We start from the raw sequence: 20,628 nt of genomic DNA, 5'->3' as shown, positions 1-20,628 counted from the left end.
AGCATTATCCTGTTGGAACAACACATCACCTTGCTGTTCCAAGAACGGCAATGGAACGTTGCTAACGACATTCTGCATGTACAGGGAACTAGTTAGGCAGCGTAGTTGCACAAGAGACGCAGCACGTCCAACTTGTGTGACAGTCACGTCACTAGGGAGGCCACAACTTGGCCTCTTTCAACATCGCTCAGCTGGTTGCAGGAAGCGTGAGTGCATATCTGTGGCTTAGTTGCCTGCTTGCTTCACGTGAGCCTTCTGGTTGTGAGCATTTCCTTTGAAAGGCTAGCATTGATGGCGCTTTGATAGCTATGCCATTAAACTATCTGTTGGCAGACGACCTTGAAAGCTTTTATCAATTTCATCTACTATCCCGCAAGGTAGCATACGCCGTCATCGGATCAAAATCTACGTTGTCTTTGCAGGTCATTTTTTTTATTGTGCGGAACTGTATTTGTAAATGTGTTATTCGTAGTGAACTGTTGTATTTTACGGTTTGCTTCCGCAACTTTTTATCGAAAAATGTTACATTGTGTGACGACGATGTGCCAGAGCAGCTCAAGAAACTTCTAATGAGGCGAAACTAAACGTAACACGCAGAAACTCTCTGGGGAATAACATACGAGTAGGCCACCATGTATGAAAAATAGCAAGACAACGCGCCTACATCGAAACAGAATGCTGTCCGGAGACTGGTTTGATGCAGCTGTCGACGCCAGTTTATCATGTGCAAGCCTCTTCACCTACACCTACCTATTGCAGCCAAATCCTATTGAATGTGCTTACTGTGTGAGCCTTGGTCTCCCAGGCTCTCGCACTTTCCTCGATTACCAAATTTACGGTTGCCAATGTTGTGCCACGCATCCCCCCCCCCCCCCCCAATCCATTCAGTAGCTCTTTATTAGTTATTCGATCAAGCCACCTAATCTGCAGCATTCATCAGTAGCACCACGTGGCTTCCATTTTCTTCTTGTCTGAACTGTTTATTATCCACGTTTCACATCCGTATGGGGCTACATTCCACCCAAATGCCTTCAGAAATGGTTCCATAAGACTTAACATGATATTAGATGTTAACAAATTCCTCCGTTTCAGAGTGCTTTTTTTACTTTTGCCGGTCTACATTTTACACCGTCTCTGCTTTTTCCGTCGTCAGTTATTTTGCTGCCGAAAGGACAAAACTAATTTACTACATTTGGTGTATCGTTTGCTAATGTTTAACTCCGTCAGCATCACCCGATTTAATTAGCATACATTTCACTCTTCTTGTTTCACATTTTTAGTTGTTCATCTTATAATCTCTCTCTCTCTTCCGTTCTGCTGCTCGTCGAAGTCGTTTGCTTCTTGTGACAGAATTATTGTTTCATCAAATATCCTCAAACTTTTTATTTCTTCTGGAAACAATTCTTTATGATTCTCTTCTCAACTACTGCATCCCTGTTACGCCGTTCATCTGTAAACAATTTGTGAATCACTTTTCACTGCCTGTACTTTGTCCTTGGAGTCTTCAGAATTCCGAAGTGGGTAACTGTGCTGAAATTGTCGAGAACAGTATCTTGAAATGCGTAGTTGTCATTGTCACCAATTAGTAATAACTGGACCACTTTTATCGTACTTAACACTGGTTATCACCGCAGCGAAGAAAATCGACCGTGTCCTTTGCATGGGAAAATTTTTCTAAACTTTTACCTGGGTGGCCGAATGTTTGATAGCTCTTGAGACTCTTCGGTGTCCCGCATGCCTGTTAGAAGGCTGATCCCCCTGTGGCACACAAACGTTCGTTGACATGGAAACGTGGGAGGTAGCTCTACAGTAGCAGTAATCCTTGGAGACTTGGTAGCGGGTAGCTGGAAACCAGTCCCTCCTACCTGCCCGAAAGAAAAACATCTTCCAGGAGATAACTGCGATTCACTGGCGAGGCCTTTTGTTAAATAAATCAGAGAGAAAGTAGGGAGAGGAAAGAGGTCGTGTTTGCGCGCGAGGGAGCCAGTCCGTATGTACCTTCCGCGGCCTCGCGATGCGGTCGGAAAAAACAAGCGCCGGGCCTCGCTTTAAACAGGAAACAAACTTTGTTGCAAAGTCAACATTTAGGCTCCATCCCGCATTTATAACACGATTATTATTAATAATAGCCCGGAGAGCGGAAAAAAAAACAACGCGGGGCAAACACTGAGGTTTGCCGAGATTTCCTCAAATACCGGCGGCCATGGCTCCGAGCAGCTTCCCTGCAGACAAAAGAAGGAGCATGAAATTTTCTGCCCAAGGCAGGAGCGGAGCGCGCTATCGGCTTTTAAGATAAACCACTCACAGAATGGACGTTTGCTGCCGCTAGTCTGCAAATCGGATCAAATCCTGCGAGAAGTCTTCTTTACTCAAGTAAGTGAGCCGTTACGCTGTGTGTGTGTATGTGTGTGTGTGTGTGTGTGTGTGTGTGTGTGTGTGTGTCGGGGAGGAAATGAATAACAACTCACATTTGTAAATGGGCTATTGCTCAGATGAATGTTCGCCGTGTACGCTCAATTCAATGATCGTAAAATGTTTAAAATATTTGCAAATATGTCATATTAATAATTACGTTCTTGACGTAACCTGCTTCTTGGTGGTAGTTTATTTTATAGGACTAGTCGCGGGTGTTGGCCGGGTCATCGGCGGTATCTTGTATGTACTGCTTTTTGCGTATGTCGTAGTCGATGCCTCGTAATAATCGTACAGCAATATAATCATATGATTTACATGTATGCAGTCAACTTAAGAAATTTTAATTTGAATATGTAGCTGCCAGTGTCAGTTGGTGCAGATGCATATATAAATCACATAATTGCATGATTCTTACGATGCATCGTAAATGCAGCTTACGACAAATACGTAATTATTACCAAGACAAATCCATAATCTATCCACGGAAATGACAACTTAAAAAGAAGAAGAAGACGTGCTCTCCACTCATTCAGTGATCCTGCAGAACAACTTTCTCCACTTGCTCCATCCCGCCACCAGACCGGCTGGAGTGAGGCAGAGATTGTTCCCGTCTGTTGTCACACGACGTTCTGCCTTCTTTGAAGAGTCACACCCACGAACGCGCATTAGACACATCCGTGACAGCACCACTTCATTTCTCACTCAACTGGCGGTGTATTTCAGTCGCCGTCACACCACTCAAATGGAGAAAACGAATGATTACAAGCCGTTCTTGTAATGAAAACGCCGCCATTTTCAATATCAAAAATAGTGCACACCCGTGTCAGGCAGTCACAATAAGTGTACATTTAGTTTAAGACAAACCGCATGTTTCTATCTGGTTCCAGAACTGAGGGGAAAAAAATCAGATTGTTAATAACTTGCAGGCACCTCGTAAATCATTAAAGTTTAGCAGATTCTTGTACCTCTGGAACTGCGTTACCACTTGGCATGTTATTAACTTTGTCACATTATTCTCCTTCCCATTAGGCAATGAGGAAGAGCCGTCAAAGTCGGATGCACACTTTGTCGTCTAATCATGGAGATGTGAATCACTGAATTTCGTCGGTAGTCACAATACCTCTGCTCTTGAATCACATGATACTAAATAACGATAAAATTATGAAACAAACAATTTGCAAGCAAGGTGCCAAATGTAGTCCAGTTTATCAAGAAAATGGTGGATACCACTAAAACCCAATGAAACTCTTATATGTGGCCAAGAAAGTTAAGAAATCTGCAAAAGAAGTAAATACGGGCTCAAACCGCGAATATAGTTTCTTTTATCACATCATTTCTCTGTAGATCTAGTCTTAAATAAACTCCCGTAACTCAATTTTGCACGTGATTTTGTTCGGATTAAATGACAAAAGATAAGTGAACGTGAGTTTACATGAGTACTGGTGAGCTTCTAGCACTTACTCACTTTCAAGTGCGCAGCTAACATCCAGGTGGAATGATTTCGCACACTTAAATTTGGTAAGGTATCGTGCCCACCCAGAAAAAGATAAATGAATATTAATAGAAATATAAAAGTAGCCTATCAGCTTCGAAAAGGTACGAACAGAAAAGCCGGCACTCACCTGCGCTGGGGTCGTCGGGGTAGGAGGGTGCGGAGGCGGCGGCTGGTGGTTGTGGTTGGTGGTGGTGTTGTTGTTGTGGTTGGTGGTGGTCGTGTTGTTGTTGTTGATGGGGGTGGTGACGGTGCGCTGGCCGGTGTCGAGCAGCTTGGGCGGCTTCTCGTCGCCCAGCGTCACGGCGCTGAACATCTTCATGTTGTTCTTGCCGGCGTGCTTCATGGCATTCTGCAAGAGAGAAGCACGCATTCAGGCAATCTGCTAACACCGTCCCCAGTCGATGGTTGCCAATCTACCGGCTTCCAGCGGCAACAAAAATTTATTCAGTATTCCATATAATCGTTGAGCGAATTAAAAAATTTAAAATGCTGTCATAATTACTCATTAAGTGGTATAAACTTACGTTAAAGGTTTAACACAGTAAGATAATGATTACGGTTAGAATCTGTGTATATGGCTTGCGGCAGTGTAACATCTGCGCGGAAATTACTCCAACTATATACATACAGTAGTTTAGAATGAGAGCACTTTTAAGACTTCCAACAGATTTTACACAAAACAGTAAAACCTCACCCACCAGGCATGATGTTTTAATGTACAGGGTTATTACAAATGATTGAAGCGATTTCACAGCTCTACAATAACTTTATTATTTGAGATATTTTCACAATGCTTTGCACACACATACAAAAACTCAAAAAGTTTTTTTAGGCATTCACAAATGTTCGATATGTGCCCCTTTAGTGATTCGGCAGACATCAAGCCGATAATCAAGTTCCTCCCACACTCGGCGCAGCATGTCCCCATCAATGAGTTCGAAAGCACCGTTGATGCGAGCTCGCAGTTCTGGCACGTTTCTTGGTAGAAGAGGTTTAAACGCTGAATCTTTCACATAACACCACAGAAAGAAATCGCATGGGGTTAAGTCGGGAGAGCGTGGAGGCCATGACATGAATTGTTGATCATGATCTCCACCACGACCGATCCATCGGTTTTCCAATCTCCTGTTTAAGAAATGCCTTTTCCGTAAGATTTTCCAAACCGTCGGCTGTGGTACGTTTAGCTCCCTGCTTGCTTTATTCGTCGACTTCCGCGGGCTATGCGTGAAACTTGCCCGCACGCGTTCAACCGTTTCTTCGCTCACTGCAGGCCGACCCGTTGATTTCCCCTTACAGAGGCATCCAGAAGCTTTAAACTGCGCATACCATCGCCGAATGGAGGTAGCAGTTGGTGGATCTTTGTTGAACTTCGCCCTGAAGTGTCGTTGCACTGTTATGACTGACTGATGTGAGTGCATTTCAAGCACGACATACGCTTTCTCGGCTCCTGTCGCCATTTTGTCTCACTGCGCTCTCGAGCGCTCTGGCGGCAGAAACCTGAAGTGCGGCTTCAGCCGAACAAAACTTTATGAGTTTTTCTACGTATCTGTAGTGTGTCGTGACCATATGTCAATGAATGGAACTACAGTGAATTTATGAAATCGCTTCAATCATTTGTAATAGCCCTTATTGCTTCTTTACTACTAACTTTATTCGCAACAGATTTTGCAGACAATATCTGCGTATACCATTCAATTTACATGAAAAACTTTATCATTGTACGACTCGTAGTTCTATCATTGTACGACTCGTAGTTCAAGCGACATGACATAAATATCAAGATGCGTGAAGAACTACCTTTGGCTTAAAACGGAGAACAAATTACCCGAACTACACTCAAATGGTTTAAATGGCTCTGAGCACTATGGGACAACATCTGAGGTCATCAGTCCCCTAGAACTTAGAACTACTTAAGCCTGGACGCAGGATTCGAACCTGCGACCGCAGCGGTCGCGCAGTTCCAGACTGTAGCGCCTAGAACCGCTCGGCCACTCCGGCCGGCCAAACAGGAGAAACCATACGCTAAAATAAGAGAGGCTCCTGATCAGCAGTACAAAGTAAACGACACAGAAACGGAATCGGATGCTGTATCACACACAGGAAGTGAAAACGAGATAAACATACAAGCACAGCAAAAAAGCGAAGTTTCTACAACACTAAATCGAATCAATCTGAAAATTTAACTCTCTACGTAGCTGTTTATTATACCATTTCACAGCATGTAATACTATCAGGAGACGTGGCATTTCTTCTTCTTCTTCTTCTTCTTCTTCTTCTTCTTCACGTTATCAAGTGTGGCTGTATACCAATCTCCACAGTTCCTTAAGTTCGGAAACACATTGCAGCCTAACAGATCAATACATTAAGTGAAGTATTAACACTGTCAAGACAACATATGTAACAGATGTAACCATACACGTAGAAGATATGAAGGGAAGAACTGTCACATCATATCTGATTCAAATTTCCGTCTCTTGTTTCTTCCATTAAAAACACTTTCACTTTCAGATACGTCCACAGCCTATTATGTATCCTATTTATCGTAGTTGATTAAGTTAGCATTAAGTTTAAAAAAATTGTCTATATACATTTGTACTAATTATAAACATTGTGTGTTATTTTTGATTTTATCCTTTAGTAAAATTTTCAACAAAAAAAAATTGTATTAGTAATAAAACTGAATTTGTATGATATAACATGTAAAATCACACAACGTACGGACTGCTACGTAACAACCGGTTACAGGTCTTCACATGAGAAGTAAATAAATATGCGGGCTGGTATTAAAATTGTTTCAGTGTCAACAAACAATTAGCAGGTATGGGACACTGTGATACTTTAAGCAATGTGGTCGTGTCCATAAATAAGGCAGCTTGAGATTATAATCAGTAATCCATTCAAGCACTTGCCAGTAGCTTAATTTTCGTATCATCAGTAAGAGCATCAGCTGTGGGGGATATTTCCAAATACATTGATAGGCAGTCTTTTTTTTCACATAGGAAGCCTATACGTTGATATTATTATAAACTTTACGTGGTACAATCTCGGTAATCGTTTAATATGTGCTGATAGGACTCGGCAGGGCCGCATGTAGGTACAGCTATTAATTACGTTGCACACGTTCAGTGGCTTCACAGTGTTCTAACGTTATCTGGCCACCATTAGACACGGAGTCAGTACCGCGCGCGCGAATTAAGCGCAATGTAGACCAGGAGTGACGGGTACGGCGGCAAGCGTTTATCTTCGGCGCCGTTTCCCTGTCGTCGTTGGCATTAATAATGCTAATCCGCGGGGAGCGGGGTGTGCTGGCGGAGCAGAGTGCAAACTGCGGCGACGGCCTTGTTGGCAACGTCAGTCGGCTTTAATGCGGCGCGGCCCCGGTAACAGGGCGACAGCGCGCAGCCGAGAAGGCAGCCGGAGCGGAAGACCGGTCGCACGAGATCAAAGGCATCGGCGATCACACGGGCGGTACGCGCTCCGTGCCAGCGGGCTGCCGACGCGACCCACTGGGTTCACCAGGGCGGTAACCGAGTGGCATGTAGGGCTGCCCAGTCTGGTGTGTCAGTGGTGTACGGAGACAGTTTGTAACCCTTGTTAGTATTCCGCCACGCGGTGTACGGCAGCTTGCAGAGTGTGTACAGTAGATATGGGGGATGCGCTCTTGAACTTATTCATAGAGTTGAATCTTTCAAAGGAGTGAACAATGTGATTCAGAAAAAAAAGAACGGTAGCTCCAAACGTTTCCCACGGCAGAGAGAGAGAGAGAGAGAGAGAGAGAGAGAGAGAGAGAGAGAGAGAGAGACGGAGCATATCAGCAGCGCCTCTGCTGGTCACAGCACAGTGCACGCCACACAACACTGCCAGCGCCGGCCTCTGCCCTGCTTATACCTTGGCTGGCTGCATTGTGCAGTGCCCCATTGGATTTTGTGTTTCACATATGCCGTGCCGTCTCTGTGCGTCGTCTGCCGCGTGCAGTGTCTGGCGCAGCTTAACTTCGCATCGCGCTCTGTCGGCGATCGTTTCAGTCGCACGTCCTGCCCTCTGGGCAGTTGATGCGAGCAACAGGACAGAGAGCCACCTAGCGGATAACATAGGAACTACTTGCAACAACCTGTTTGCAAGGGAACGGACGATTTGTCTCGGAGCGGGTGAGTGGTGGCCGTTCACCGCTCCCCCCACCCTCGGAACTCACCCGCTCAACGCTCACCTCACTGTTCTCCACTCTAGCCAGAGCGTCGAGCAAAGCAACTCAGGTGTCACTCTGGTCTCTGCGGTCTTAGCTCACGCAGTAATACAGCTCGCGGCTCGACCTGCTCGACTCAGTGCTTCTGCATCGGAGTTCGTCTCTACTGGATATTGTTCTTCGTAGTAATCGCTATGTATAATACATTATTATGTTATATATACATCATTTGTTTTTATTTTATTTTTATTTGTTTAAACTGATTAGATTAGGTTCCTGATGACTCCTCTTACTATAGGATTTTTATTATGGACACTCGAATTTACGCTTTAATTACGAGCGAACCGATAAACGTATCGCAAAATGTGATACACCAATATTTTCCTTGTTTTATTCTGCGTAAGGCTATATGCAGCACTTTCGTTTTACAGTCAAATTTATATTTTTTTTCTTATTCTGGTACGGATTTTGCGATTTTAGGCGTCTTCGGAAGGAAACGTTCACTTTAAAAATATATGGCTTGCAATGTATTTGTACGAGGTTAATGAAATTTTAATACATTATAGCCAAATATATTGTTAATGTAAATCTCAAGTCACAACATTTTCCAATCACCCAAAAAACCACGATAGTGCAAAATAAATCAATAATCAAAAACTTTGTCATATCGTGGAAATTTCAATAAACAATACAAAATTCTTACTCATTATCTGTGTTACTTCAAAACAGGATCAAATAAGATCAAAATACAGGTATAGTACTGGAATAAACCAAGTTTAAAGGGCAATGTGCCTTCCATTTATTTTCTATTGTAAATGAGTGGTGAGTCATGAAAAAGAGCTAATTCATTTCAGGGAGTGAACAGTTCTGATCCGATCTCTGAAAAGAACAGTTTTGCCCATCTCTAGTGTACAGGGGGCTTCCGTAAGAGCGCGCAAAAATATAACAGGACATGGCGAATGTTCCACAGAACAATTTGAGGTACGGAACCTGGATCGGAGAAGCCAGCTTAAGGAGATACGGATGTAAACTCGTCTACCACTTTGTCTAGCATGTTTTCCAGCTTATTTCCAACTAAAATGCGTACAAGGTTACACATACTGGGCTGTTTATCTACGTGTATAGTCTCTATTTCCTGCAAGAAAACAAGAAGGACGAGCCTGATTACCAGGAAGTCATGATGTAGGTTCTGTTTACTTTTACTTGTGCATAAGGTGGCTTTGTTGTATTGTATTTACATTGTCCCGTGACAGAACGTGCTATGAACCAGCGTCAGACCCATCCATTACTCGGTGCTATTCAGAGGCGTACAGTAAAATACGAACGAGCAGTACCGATACAGTACTTCCTGGTCGTTGGATTGGAAGGGGAGGTAGCAGTTTAGTTCCATAAGATTCCACACACATTTGAACATTTTTTGGAGGTCGCATTTCATGAACTGCGACATCACCTGACCTCAATCCCTTTGATTATTTCCTATGGGGATATCTAAAGTCACTTACGTATCAGGCTCCAGTGGATACGGAGATGGAATTAATGGCCAGACTTGTAGCTGCCTGTGATGTGATTCGAAACACACGGGGGTTATTTGTCACGATGTCTCAGAATCTTGTTCGCCGATCTCATGTTTGCACTAACAAGGGGAGGCCACGACGTTTGGAACGCGCATTTACTGCAACTTCGTACACTCGTAGTACTCCATGAGGACAACAAAATGTGTAAGCAGTAGCACGTACTTCTCAAGCGTTACTGACAAAATCGCAAGATAATTTCGGTCGTCAAATATATAACTGTGCGTGGCCACGTGGTTAGCGTTCAAGCCCCGTAATCGCTGGATCGAGTCCCATTCGTCAGTTTTTTTTTTTATTTCTCTAACACTGAAATTTTCTTTACTATTTATATTACAATCGATATAATGAGAAAATACGTGTAATCGGGTGAACTTTTATTAAATTTGCAATGTTATTTGGCAGTCTACAAATTTTTATTATCACAAATAGTAATAATATTAATAACTATCAACTAATAAACGACCAAATGCATAAAGTGATACTTAAAATGTATGCTCGTCGCCGGCCGGGATGACCGAGCGGTTCTAGGCGCTACAGTCTGGAGCCGCGCGACCGCTACGGTCGCAGGTTCGAATCCTGCCTCGGGCACAGATGTGTGTGATGTCCTTAGGTTAGTTAGGTTTAAGTAGTTAAGTTCTTGGGGGCTGGTGGCCTCAGCAGTTAAGTCCCATAGTGCTCAGAGCCATTTGAACCTTTTATTTCAAAAGGCTTTCAAGAGTTTTCACATAAAGATTTCGGAGGAGTTACTTTTCAGCAAGCCTTCGTAGTACATCGACGTCGGTCAAATCTCGTTCGAGTGACAATTGTGATATCAACTAAGTTAATTCATGAACATGTTTTTAGAACAGCGTGTACTATCCTGTCTAGACCACGTCACTCGAGGGTGTGTGTGTGTGTGTGTGTGTGTGTGTGTGTGTGTGTGTGTGTGTGTGTGAGAAGCGACTTTTAAAATGATACTGCTGCCGCGGGGTTAGCCGAGCGGTCTACGGCGCTGCAGTCATGGACTGTGCGGCTGGTCCCGGCGGAGGTTCGAGTCCTCCCTCGCGCATGGATGTGTATGTGTTTGTCCTTAGGTTAATTTAGGTTAAGTAGTGTGTAAGCTTAGGGACTGATGACCTTAGCAGTTAAGTCCCATAAGATTTCACACACATTTGAACATTTTTTTGGAGAATGATACTACTAACACTCACACGAATGCTTCTTTTTCCACAATGCCTGAGAACGGTCTACGTCATTCCTCGGGTGTCAAAAGTGACACATTGAAGAATATTTACGCAGAAATACAAAGATGACGTTAAAAAGAGGCCATTATTTCCATCCGATAGCTATGCTATCAACGACCAGAGACCTGCGAACCCTGCTCTCTCAATCCACCACATAACGTTACCTCTACACAGGTGCCCCCTTCTTGCACTACAGTAGCAGCTTAAACAACGCTTTGTGCAACAGGACTCATGGGCGCAAGGAATCAAGAACCGTAACTTGGTTAATGGTTACGATCGAAAAATATTGCTCACTAAAGCAAATACTAGGCCCGTATTTCCGTTTGTCGACTTCTGTTTGTGAAGGCAGTTAACGCCTTTAATCCTTTCATCAGCGACACATAAAAGTTGATTGTTATTGATAGCCCGTGAAAGATGTTGCAGAAATCCAGTCAATAAAAAGAAAGAAAAGATGCCCTACACAATTAAACACAAACGCCCCACGCTCAGCAGTAATTTGTCCAGGAGCAATAGAAGCACTACTAAATGACATTTCACAAGTTTTACAACGGGCAAAGGTTTTTACGGCCTCATTCATTTCCATCTAATGGCGTGTTTAAAGGAGATAACAGACTGCTTCAGAATGAGCGAAGCGAAGCCGGCGGGCGAAAGAGGTGAGATTTAGGACTGTCGTCTCCGCGCCGGATTTTTAAATAACGCAAGGATGAGAGCGCTTCCTGCTGAAGTTTCACATAATTAACGGAATTATTAAAACACGTCACGGCCCGGGGCTTACAGAGTGCACGAGCTGCGAGGAACTTTTTCCCTCTCTCTTTTTTTTATTTTAAGAATCATTCCCTGGCTCGTTTCACGCAACAGTTGCTTTTAACAGACCATCTTCTCAGAATTAGAGTAATTAATCTTCAAACTTCGCGGTGAGGAAAAAAAAAGTGCACGGTGTAGCGAGGTGGCTCTAAGTTGGAATTTTCGTTGCCAGTTGTCAGTGAACGGCGAACATGGAAATGTAAATAATAAATCAGTGGCGGCAATGTGAGAAATACAAGGGGGAGTTTGGAAGCTAGGACTATATATACCGTCTGTGGCATAATGGTGTTACGGGAGATGCCCAATACCTATGAAGGGGATTAACATTGTAAGTTGCGGAAGTAGCTTAGCCTGACTTACGAAACAACAGAGAGAGGGGGAGGGAGAGGGGGAGAGACAGAGAAACACTCTGCCCTTCCTTTTTGTATCCTTCTGTTCCCTGCTCTGTTTCTTGCAAATGCTCTCACGCTGTCGACGTGAGGCGAACCTAGACCTGCAGCAGACACCCCACAAGATACGCAAAACAATTCTACTATTGGAGTCGCCCACACGGCAAACAGTTCTGCCTCGGAATCGTGAAGCGAAAGCAGCTCACTGGATATTTACCGGAAGGCAGTTGCCGCATTATGAAGCCATGAATTTTTCATCAGATGGGGTCCAGAGAGTACGACCCGAATGACGCAATAATGGGTGGCAGAACCGTAACCGCGGAATCAACGGCGGATCCGCTCTGGAACAAGTGGCCCTGGGGACAGGCAGAATACGGCGGCCGCATGCAATCTGCAATCGCGTTTAATAACCGCGCCCTACAAAAAGCCATCACAAGTAAATCACAAAAACTGACCGCCCGAATACGAAAACACCGGAACCAGCAATGTGTTTAGCAGTCGGCCGGAAATGTCGGCGGAATCGGGAAGTTGGCCAGGCAACGCGAAAAATTCGATATGTACCGCGGCGCGAAATTAAAAAAGCAACACTCTGTGGCCGGCGGGCAGCCAGTAATGTGCGGAAAGGGTCTGCCGCTGGCGAGAGCCATTAACTTATGACCGCAATCGACCAAATGGTTTTTTTGAAACTGGACACCAATATGGGAACTTTCATACAATTGCTCCATAACGTAGAGAAAGAGTTAAGCACATGTTGCAGCTTTACTGAACAGATTTCATCGCATGAACAGCCAGAATAAAGAAGGATGAGGATTTTTCTTCAGTTCGTGACTTTTATTTAAAAATTTCTGGAACTGCATTACGGAATATACCGCGAACAATCCAAGATCCTGTTTGTCTGTGTACTACCCAGAGGGTTCACAAAACATTGCTTTGGCCCTCGTAATGAGAAATACGGTGAAGACATCTCAACCACTTCGCTACGTACTTTGCAAATCGAATCACCACATTTAACCAGAACAATAGTGGGAGTTGCGAAATAATTACATTTAACTATCACGAGGGTGCCCAGAAAGTTCAAATGGTTCAAATGGCTCTGAGCACTATGGGACTTAACTTCTGAGGTCATCAGTTCCCCAGAACGTAGAACTACTTAAACCTAACTAACCTAAGGACATAACACACATCCATGCCCGAGGCAGGATTCGAACCTGCGATCGTAGCGGTCGCGCGGTTCAAGACTCTAGCGAATACAACCGCTCGGCCACTCCGACCGGCATTGAAAATGAGCCAGTAGGGTTTGAAACTAGTCGCCTATTAATCATCTGGAAACTGGTTGCAAGAACTGTTAATAAACGCTTACTGAAGTTCCTGGATCACTGTCAACTCAATGTTAAAACTGAAAAATCGTAGCTTTCTTCTGTAAAGTCGTGAACGAAAATTAATGATTAGACAGGTGGAACGAATAACTAATAAGGGGTACTGAATCTGATTAGGGAGGAGCAAAATTGTAGCATAGCGTAGCTAAAGAAAGGATCGCTGTTAGAGCTTTCCCCGAGGCACTGAGAAGAAAAATACAAAATATCTCAAGAGACTGGTACGACTCTTTAGAAGATAAGCAATTACACGAAGAGCAAAAGTAGCTCAACTTAATTGCTTGAGAAACTCTGTAATATGTTTCTTCCAGTTCAAGTTTTTGTCAATATCTGCACCCATAAATTTGGAGCATTCTACCTACTTACTGACTCCTGCACATGCACTACATCAATTGTTGGTATGACTATTTGGTTATGTACGGGGTAAAAACTGTAGTGGGAAACCAATGTTTGACCGCATGTTGCAGGTCCTGTACGGGCCTTTCTGGACACAGAATATATTCGATTGCTGCCCTGGCCAGCACTTTCTCCAGATCTCTCTCCAACTGAAAACGTCTGGTCAATGGTGGCCGAGCAACTGGTTCGTCACAATACGCCAGTCACTACTCTTGATGAACTGTGGTATCGTGTTGAAGCTGAATGGACAGCTGTACCTGTACACGCCATCCAAGCTCTGTTTGACTCAATGCGCAGGCGTATCAAGGCCGTTATTACGGCCAGAGGTGGTTGTTGTGGGTACTGATTTCTGAGGATCTATGCACCCAAATCGCGTGGAAATGTAATCACACGTCAGTTCTAGAATAATATATTTGTCCAATGAATACCAGTTTATCATCTGCATTTCTTCTTGGTGTAGCAGTTTTAATGGCCAGTAGAGTACATTGAATTTCCTAAAAAAAGGTTCTGTCCATTTTTTCTGTAGGAAGAATAGTTTGCGAAGAGCGAGCGAGGTGTGGTATATGAAGGCGTTGCGGTTTCATAAAACCCGTAGGTGGTGGCAGCTGAATCACTCTGTATGGCGGCGCGTAACTACGCCGGTCACGGAACGTGGCAGACATTTGGACGCCAGACCGGAGTGCGCCGCTTCCGCAGCGACTGTGACGGACAGAACAGCGCGGCTCGTCGAGCATGCAGCGGCAGCGGCGGGCGGCCGTGTCGAGCCCCGCGCTGTCCCGCCGCCGCTGACGGCTGCCGCAGTATTAATCATCGACAGGCAACGCGCCCTCATCATTAATTCCGGCGCTGTCGCGACTTTTCCCTGTCCGCCCTGGCCGGTGATTTCCGCGTCCCGGCGCGACGACACGCTCGAGATGCTGCCTTTTTAATAGCCCACTGTGTCCGGGATGTGTCCGGCTGTCAACAGGCGCGCCAACTTACCCTGCGGAACATCGCCCGGAGAACGGTAGTGTGAAGGAGTTGACGTGTCAGTCGTGTACGCCGAGGCTAGAGAGATCGTCATCGTTTAGACACAAGGTGTGGCGCCGTGCTTCTTTACGGCTTGAATCATTTTGACTGCGAACCTCCGTGACGAAATCTCCTAAAGTTAATTTTTAGTTTCGTCCTCGTACGACCTTCTGACGAGTTCTCTCTTAGCTTCACCCGCAGCTGAGTCCAGCACAAAACTCGCCGATACGTCTCATCGAGTCGAACCTGTTCTTTAGCTCATAATGAACATCTTTTCAGTCAATAATAGCCGAAATAAGTTAGGGGTCATTCTAGAATTTTTGAACAAAGCCGTCCAAATCGCTTAACCTTATTCCATTCGCGTGACGTCTAAATTCTACACTGTATTCTACAACAGGTTTCTACTTTGCTACTGACTGAGCAATGATGCCTAGGAGCAACATTTAAGCTCTACGATCCAGCAATAGTCTCTTACCTCTGGTGCAAATTTTCTGGAACAGTGTGTATCTTAATCAGACAGGATACGGGTGCGTGAGTTGTCACTTAACGGTGTGACAGCGACGAGAACTGCTTATAAACGTTAAGAGGACGTCATGAAAGTAAGTTGTTACGTCAATGTGTTAACGATATCTTACCTGGGACATATCAAATGGATTGATGTATTCTCTAAAGAGAAAGCCTCGCAGACGGCTGTTTGATGGACAACTAATTCAGAAGAAGAGGAAGAAGAAGAAGAAGAAGAAGAAGAAGAGGAAGAAGAAAACAGCAGCTCTTGCGTCAGCGAATCAGGTACGATACCACATGTTTAGTCACTGGCCACAGTATGGACCAAAGAGAAGATCAGTACGCCACTCAGGGTTATATTCGTCTGTAAAATGTAGAGTTGTGCTTTGCGAAAAGAAGTAATTGTTTTACACATTTCACATAAAATAGTGCAAGAAGCAATTTCTTTAACAACTGGAACAAAATTATAGTATTTATATTATACCACCCATTAGAATTTTGCGAGCAATGATGCTTAGAGGCAACGCAAGATAATTTTCTGAAAAAATGAATGTAAAGTTGTTCGTATAACTGGATACATCTAACATAAGTAAAGTCCCCCCCCCCCCCCCCAATATTCCTGTGCGTCCCAAATAAAGGTTTAATTTAGTTATTTCTTCTTCAAAAGAAAGTTACATTATGTCTGCAATGGAATTCGCTGAGACAGCTTCCGGTAGTATACATATCCAACTTCCTAACTAGGAAAATCTGTGACAATTCAGACAACGCAAAAATTACTCTCCACTCGTTCCTTGTGAAACTTAGCACCTTCTGTAGTTGTCTTACACATCTGTCTCGTCTAGACAACACAAATGTTTAACTTAACCACTTCTGTTTACAGGTTTCGGCAACTGTCCATCTTCAAAGGATTGTGCAACAACAAAGAACCAGGAAACAATTATGCAAGTAAACCACATTAATTCACAATTTTAAAGGTAAGTGCAACAAAAACTGCTGCATCTGGCGTAGCTTTTATGGGAATATGTATGTATTACTACACTGAATCACCAAAGAAACTGGTATAGGTACGCTTACTCAAAAACAGAGATATATAAACAGGCAGAAAACGGCGCTGCTATGGGCAACGCCTATGTAAGACACCAGGTGTGGCAGTTGTAAGATCGGTTACTCCTGCTACAGTGGCAGGTTATCACAATTTAAGTGAGTTTACGTGGTGTTACAGTAGGCGCATAAGCGATGAGACACAGCATCTCCGAGGTAGCGATGAAGTATGGATTTCCCCGTTACGACCGTTTCACGAATGAATCGTATCAGGAATTCGGTAGAACATCAAATCTCCGATGTCGCTGCGGCCGGAAAAAGATGGTGCAAGAACGGGACCAAAGACGACTGAAGAGGATCGTTCAACGTGACAGAAGCGCAGCCGTTGCTGTAGATTTCAATGCTGGGCCATCAAATAGTGTCAGCGTGTGAACCATTCAACGCAACATCATCGGTAGGGGCTTTCGGGGCTGAAGACATACTTGTGTACCATTGATGACTGCACGATACAAAGCTTTACCGCGTGGGTCCGCCAACACCAACATTGGAATGTTTATGACTGGAAACACGTTGCCTTGTCGGACGAGTTTCCTTTCAGGTTGTATCGAGTGGATGGACGTGTACGTGTATGGAGAAAACCTCATTAATCCACGGGCGCTGCACGTCAGCAGGGGGCTGTTCAAGTTGGAGGCTCTGTACTGGTGTGGGGCGTGTGCAGTTCGAGTGGTATGGGACCCCTGATACTCAAGATACGACTCTGACAAGTGACACGTACGTAAGCATCATGTCTGATCACCTGCATCCACTGATGACCATTGTCTATTCCGACGGCCTTGGGCAACTACAGTAGGACAATGCGACGCCCCACACGTGCAGAATTGCTACAGAGTGGCTCCAGAAAGACTCTTCTGAGTTTAAACACTTCTGCTTGCCACCAAACACCCCAGACATGAACATGATTGAGCATATCCGGGATGCCTTGCAACTTGCTGTTCAGAAGAGATCTGCACCCCCTCGTACTCTTTCGAATTTATAGGCACTCTTGCAGGACTCCCCCCAGCTCTACTTCAGACATTAGTCGAGTCCATGCCACGTGGAGTTGCGGCACTTCTGCGTGCTCGCGGGAGCCCTACACGATATTAGAGAGGTGTGCCAGTTTCTTTGGCTCTTCAGTGTATATAACTGTATTGTATAATATAAAAATCACACAGACCCATTCGCAGGCTGCCCATCTAAGGACTTTCAGAGTCAGCAAAAAATCGGTTTTCAGCATTTTATATAATTACTGAGCCATTTTAAAATGCTATCACAATATACTCATTAAAAAGTATTATATTACGTCACACGTGTAACACAACGAGACAAGTTATCACAATTTAAGTGTTCCCGTTTACAATTCCCACAAAACCATGAAAGAAAAAAAATCCATCATTTACTAAATTTGCACTGTTCATGCATCCACAGTATGCCCATATTTAAACACAACTGATTTGTAAAGTAGTCAGACGTTAGAAGCTGTTTTATGCAAATGACACCTACACTGTTTCCCCTTCTATAGAGTGAATTCAATGTGGAGATTACAGCACGGTCATCAGAGAATGAGTGCTATGTCAGCTGGGAATGGATTTGTGTGTAGCGATATAGATTTACACAGGAGACATAAATAACACGTCCACAGTGGAATATTACCAGACTAATTTCTCCTGTTTCCCTGTTTATTCGTATTTTAACATTCTGCGAAAGGCTGACAGCAGTAAGGTGTCGCAATCATTGCTCGCGCTTGCATTACAAAAAATAATAAATACTGTACTGCCTTAGTGGAACATTAAAGGCGTTCCAAATTCAAGTTTTCTGCGGTGGCCCAAAATCGCCTAGGCGAATGCCGTAATGATTTTCTTGAAAACGGCACGGCCTGTGTAATTCCCTGTCCTTGAGTCTTGAGGTCCTCTTCCAAGAGCTCGACGTCGACTAATATAGAGAGAGAATACTACTGTGTTACGGAAATTTGGCGATTTGCCATTTGGCTAATTATTGTCACGGTTGTATTTTTCACTAAATGCGCATTCGCTCTGTTGACAGTTCCAACGAGTACAGAAAAAAGTACCCTTGTTTGAAGATTTGAACAACAATTGTCTCCCACTTTTTGTTCCCCATCACTCCCGCGAACACAGACTACACGACAGTATTATACCGACAGATCCCTCAATTTCCACTTCACTTCAATTTCTTTCCCGATAAAAATGCAGCCACCGACTGACTCTTAAGTTCTCGTCTCAGTAACTGCTCGCCATGAGAAATTTGCGACAGTGTCTGGGGAAATCGGCGTTTATGAGTAAATGGATTTCTCAATAAGGCAGTGAGCGAAAGTGCCTCAGCCGTCTTCGTCAATTTGTCTGGCGAGCAGCCTCGCGTAACAAATCCTATGAAGCAGCGCCGCATTACCCAGCCAAACCGACGCGTCCTCCGAAAACCGTGGGGGGAGGGGGAGGTGGAGGAGTAGGGCGTACAATCGAGACTGGTAACAAAGTGCTAAGCTCCATTACAGAAAATCTGCACGGTGCACTTCCGATTCTATTGTCCAAGAGGTACAATCTACCCTGAATAGTGCAAGGTTGAATCACACAGAGTAGTGTAACAGAAACGCCGAACTGAACATTTCAAACTAGATAACAGCTAAATGCCCTCTCACCTGCTCGTCGGCACGCTTCCACTGTGAGCGTATGCGGGGAGACTCTCTCCCTAGACAATTGCTTCCACTTAGCAACAGATTTTACGATCCTGTGCGGCAAGAGTGCTTCCGACAATGCGGCTTGTAACACAGAACTCGTTCCTCCATTTCTATCGCGGGCCGGGCTGTTAGCGTTAATGAGCACAAACTACGATTTCTCAACTGATGCAGAGTTTGCCGAGAGACAATGCGCGCTATTTCAACAGGCATTTCGGCCAAAGACAAACAGCCGGCCTCTTCGTTTTAGCTCTGGCCCCTCACCGCCGTTTATTACAGTGCTGGCAGCTAAACAGCCCCGTACAGAAAGCTTCCGAATCGTTGCTTCTTTGTTTAAGATGTTACAAATAACAGGCGGGCTTCTACTGGGAACCTCACCGCTGCGAGTTTATTATACGGATGTAGTCACGGCATATTTATAAGCGGGTTGAGAAATAGCTGAAGATTTGTTGGAGGGTAAGTGACTTGTTCCTTCCAACTGGTTAGTCGTCGCCAAACCTCATACCTTTTTCCTTCTCCTGTTTTGCCGTCCCCCCCCCCCCCCTCTCTCTCTCTCTCTCTCTCTCTCTCTGTCTCTCTGTCTCTCTCCTGTTGCTACAAAACTTTTCCCATCTTCAGAGGGATGCTTTCCAATGTCCTTCTGAGATGAGGCATGCTTAAAAGTTTCCCGTGAAGAACGCATTTCTGCAGGGAGCTCTTTTATGTCTCAGCTGCGCTCAAAGTTACGAAAAACGTTGTCGTACACAATACAAATGCGCTTAGCGCTTGTTATAATCGTTTTTAAACCATCAGTAACAAACTACGCCACAAAAATGAGACTGACAAGAACGTGATGTTTGCCGTTGAACGTTAACGTTGCGAATCTGTGTAAGATTTTATGTTCTGAAGTTAGTAACTGCGATTAATCTTCAAAATGAGTCTAATTAACTGCAAGAGAAGGTCAGTGCACCCAGCTCAAAATATTTTATTACAGTTTGTATCCATAACACACCGTTAATTTATTTAAAACAATTACATGATTATTTTGCTGAGAATTTGATGGTGGCTGTATGTCAAAACATGCATTAGGAATCAAATACATCACACTCAGAAATCGGAATAAAGAAGGGGTATTTCGAAAGTAAGTTCCGGTCGGTGCCGAAATGGAAACAACAGTGAAAATCCGTTGAAGCCTTGCACGGTTATCTCCAGTATGCTCGTCGATAGCATCACGTTGATCTTTTCAGTTCTGAATGCACAATGAGCACGTAGAGTTGCCCAGAAAATAATGGAGTCTCTCATCAAGTATGAAGGCCTGGTGAGAGATTTCGCCAATGTCGTGCAACCCATATAACGTAAGTATCATGCTTTTCCTTGTTCATGACAGCTCTCAAACGCACTCTGCAGGGACAGTGAAGATGCTCCTGCAGCGTTTTCGATGGGAAGTGTGTGACCACCCATAATATAGCCCGTAATTGGCTCCCCCTGAGTTTCATCTCTGCTCACATGAACCGGTGGCTGT

General features: G+C 44.2%; 1 protein-coding gene across 1 annotated transcript in view; it reads right to left on the bottom strand.

The window, feature by feature from the left end:
* The window catches only part of LOC126142207 (fibrosin-1-like protein), a 454,843-nt gene that overhangs the window by 93,730 nt on the left and 340,485 nt on the right, over positions 1-20,628 (bottom strand). Inside the window, exon 2 of the mRNA XM_049915286.1 lies at positions 4,038-4,259. Coding sequence (XP_049771243.1) covers positions 4,038-4,259 — 222 coding nt within the window. The remainder of the gene's footprint in view (positions 1-4,037; positions 4,260-20,628) is intronic.

The sequence above is a fragment of the Schistocerca cancellata genome, chromosome 1 (assembly GCF_023864275.1).
Source record: "Schistocerca cancellata isolate TAMUIC-IGC-003103 chromosome 1, iqSchCanc2.1, whole genome shotgun sequence".
Classification (NCBI taxonomy): domain Eukaryota; kingdom Metazoa; phylum Arthropoda; class Insecta; order Orthoptera; family Acrididae; genus Schistocerca; species Schistocerca cancellata.
Note: the sequence above shows the minus strand (reverse complement) of the source record. Positions and strands in the feature narration are given on the sequence as shown.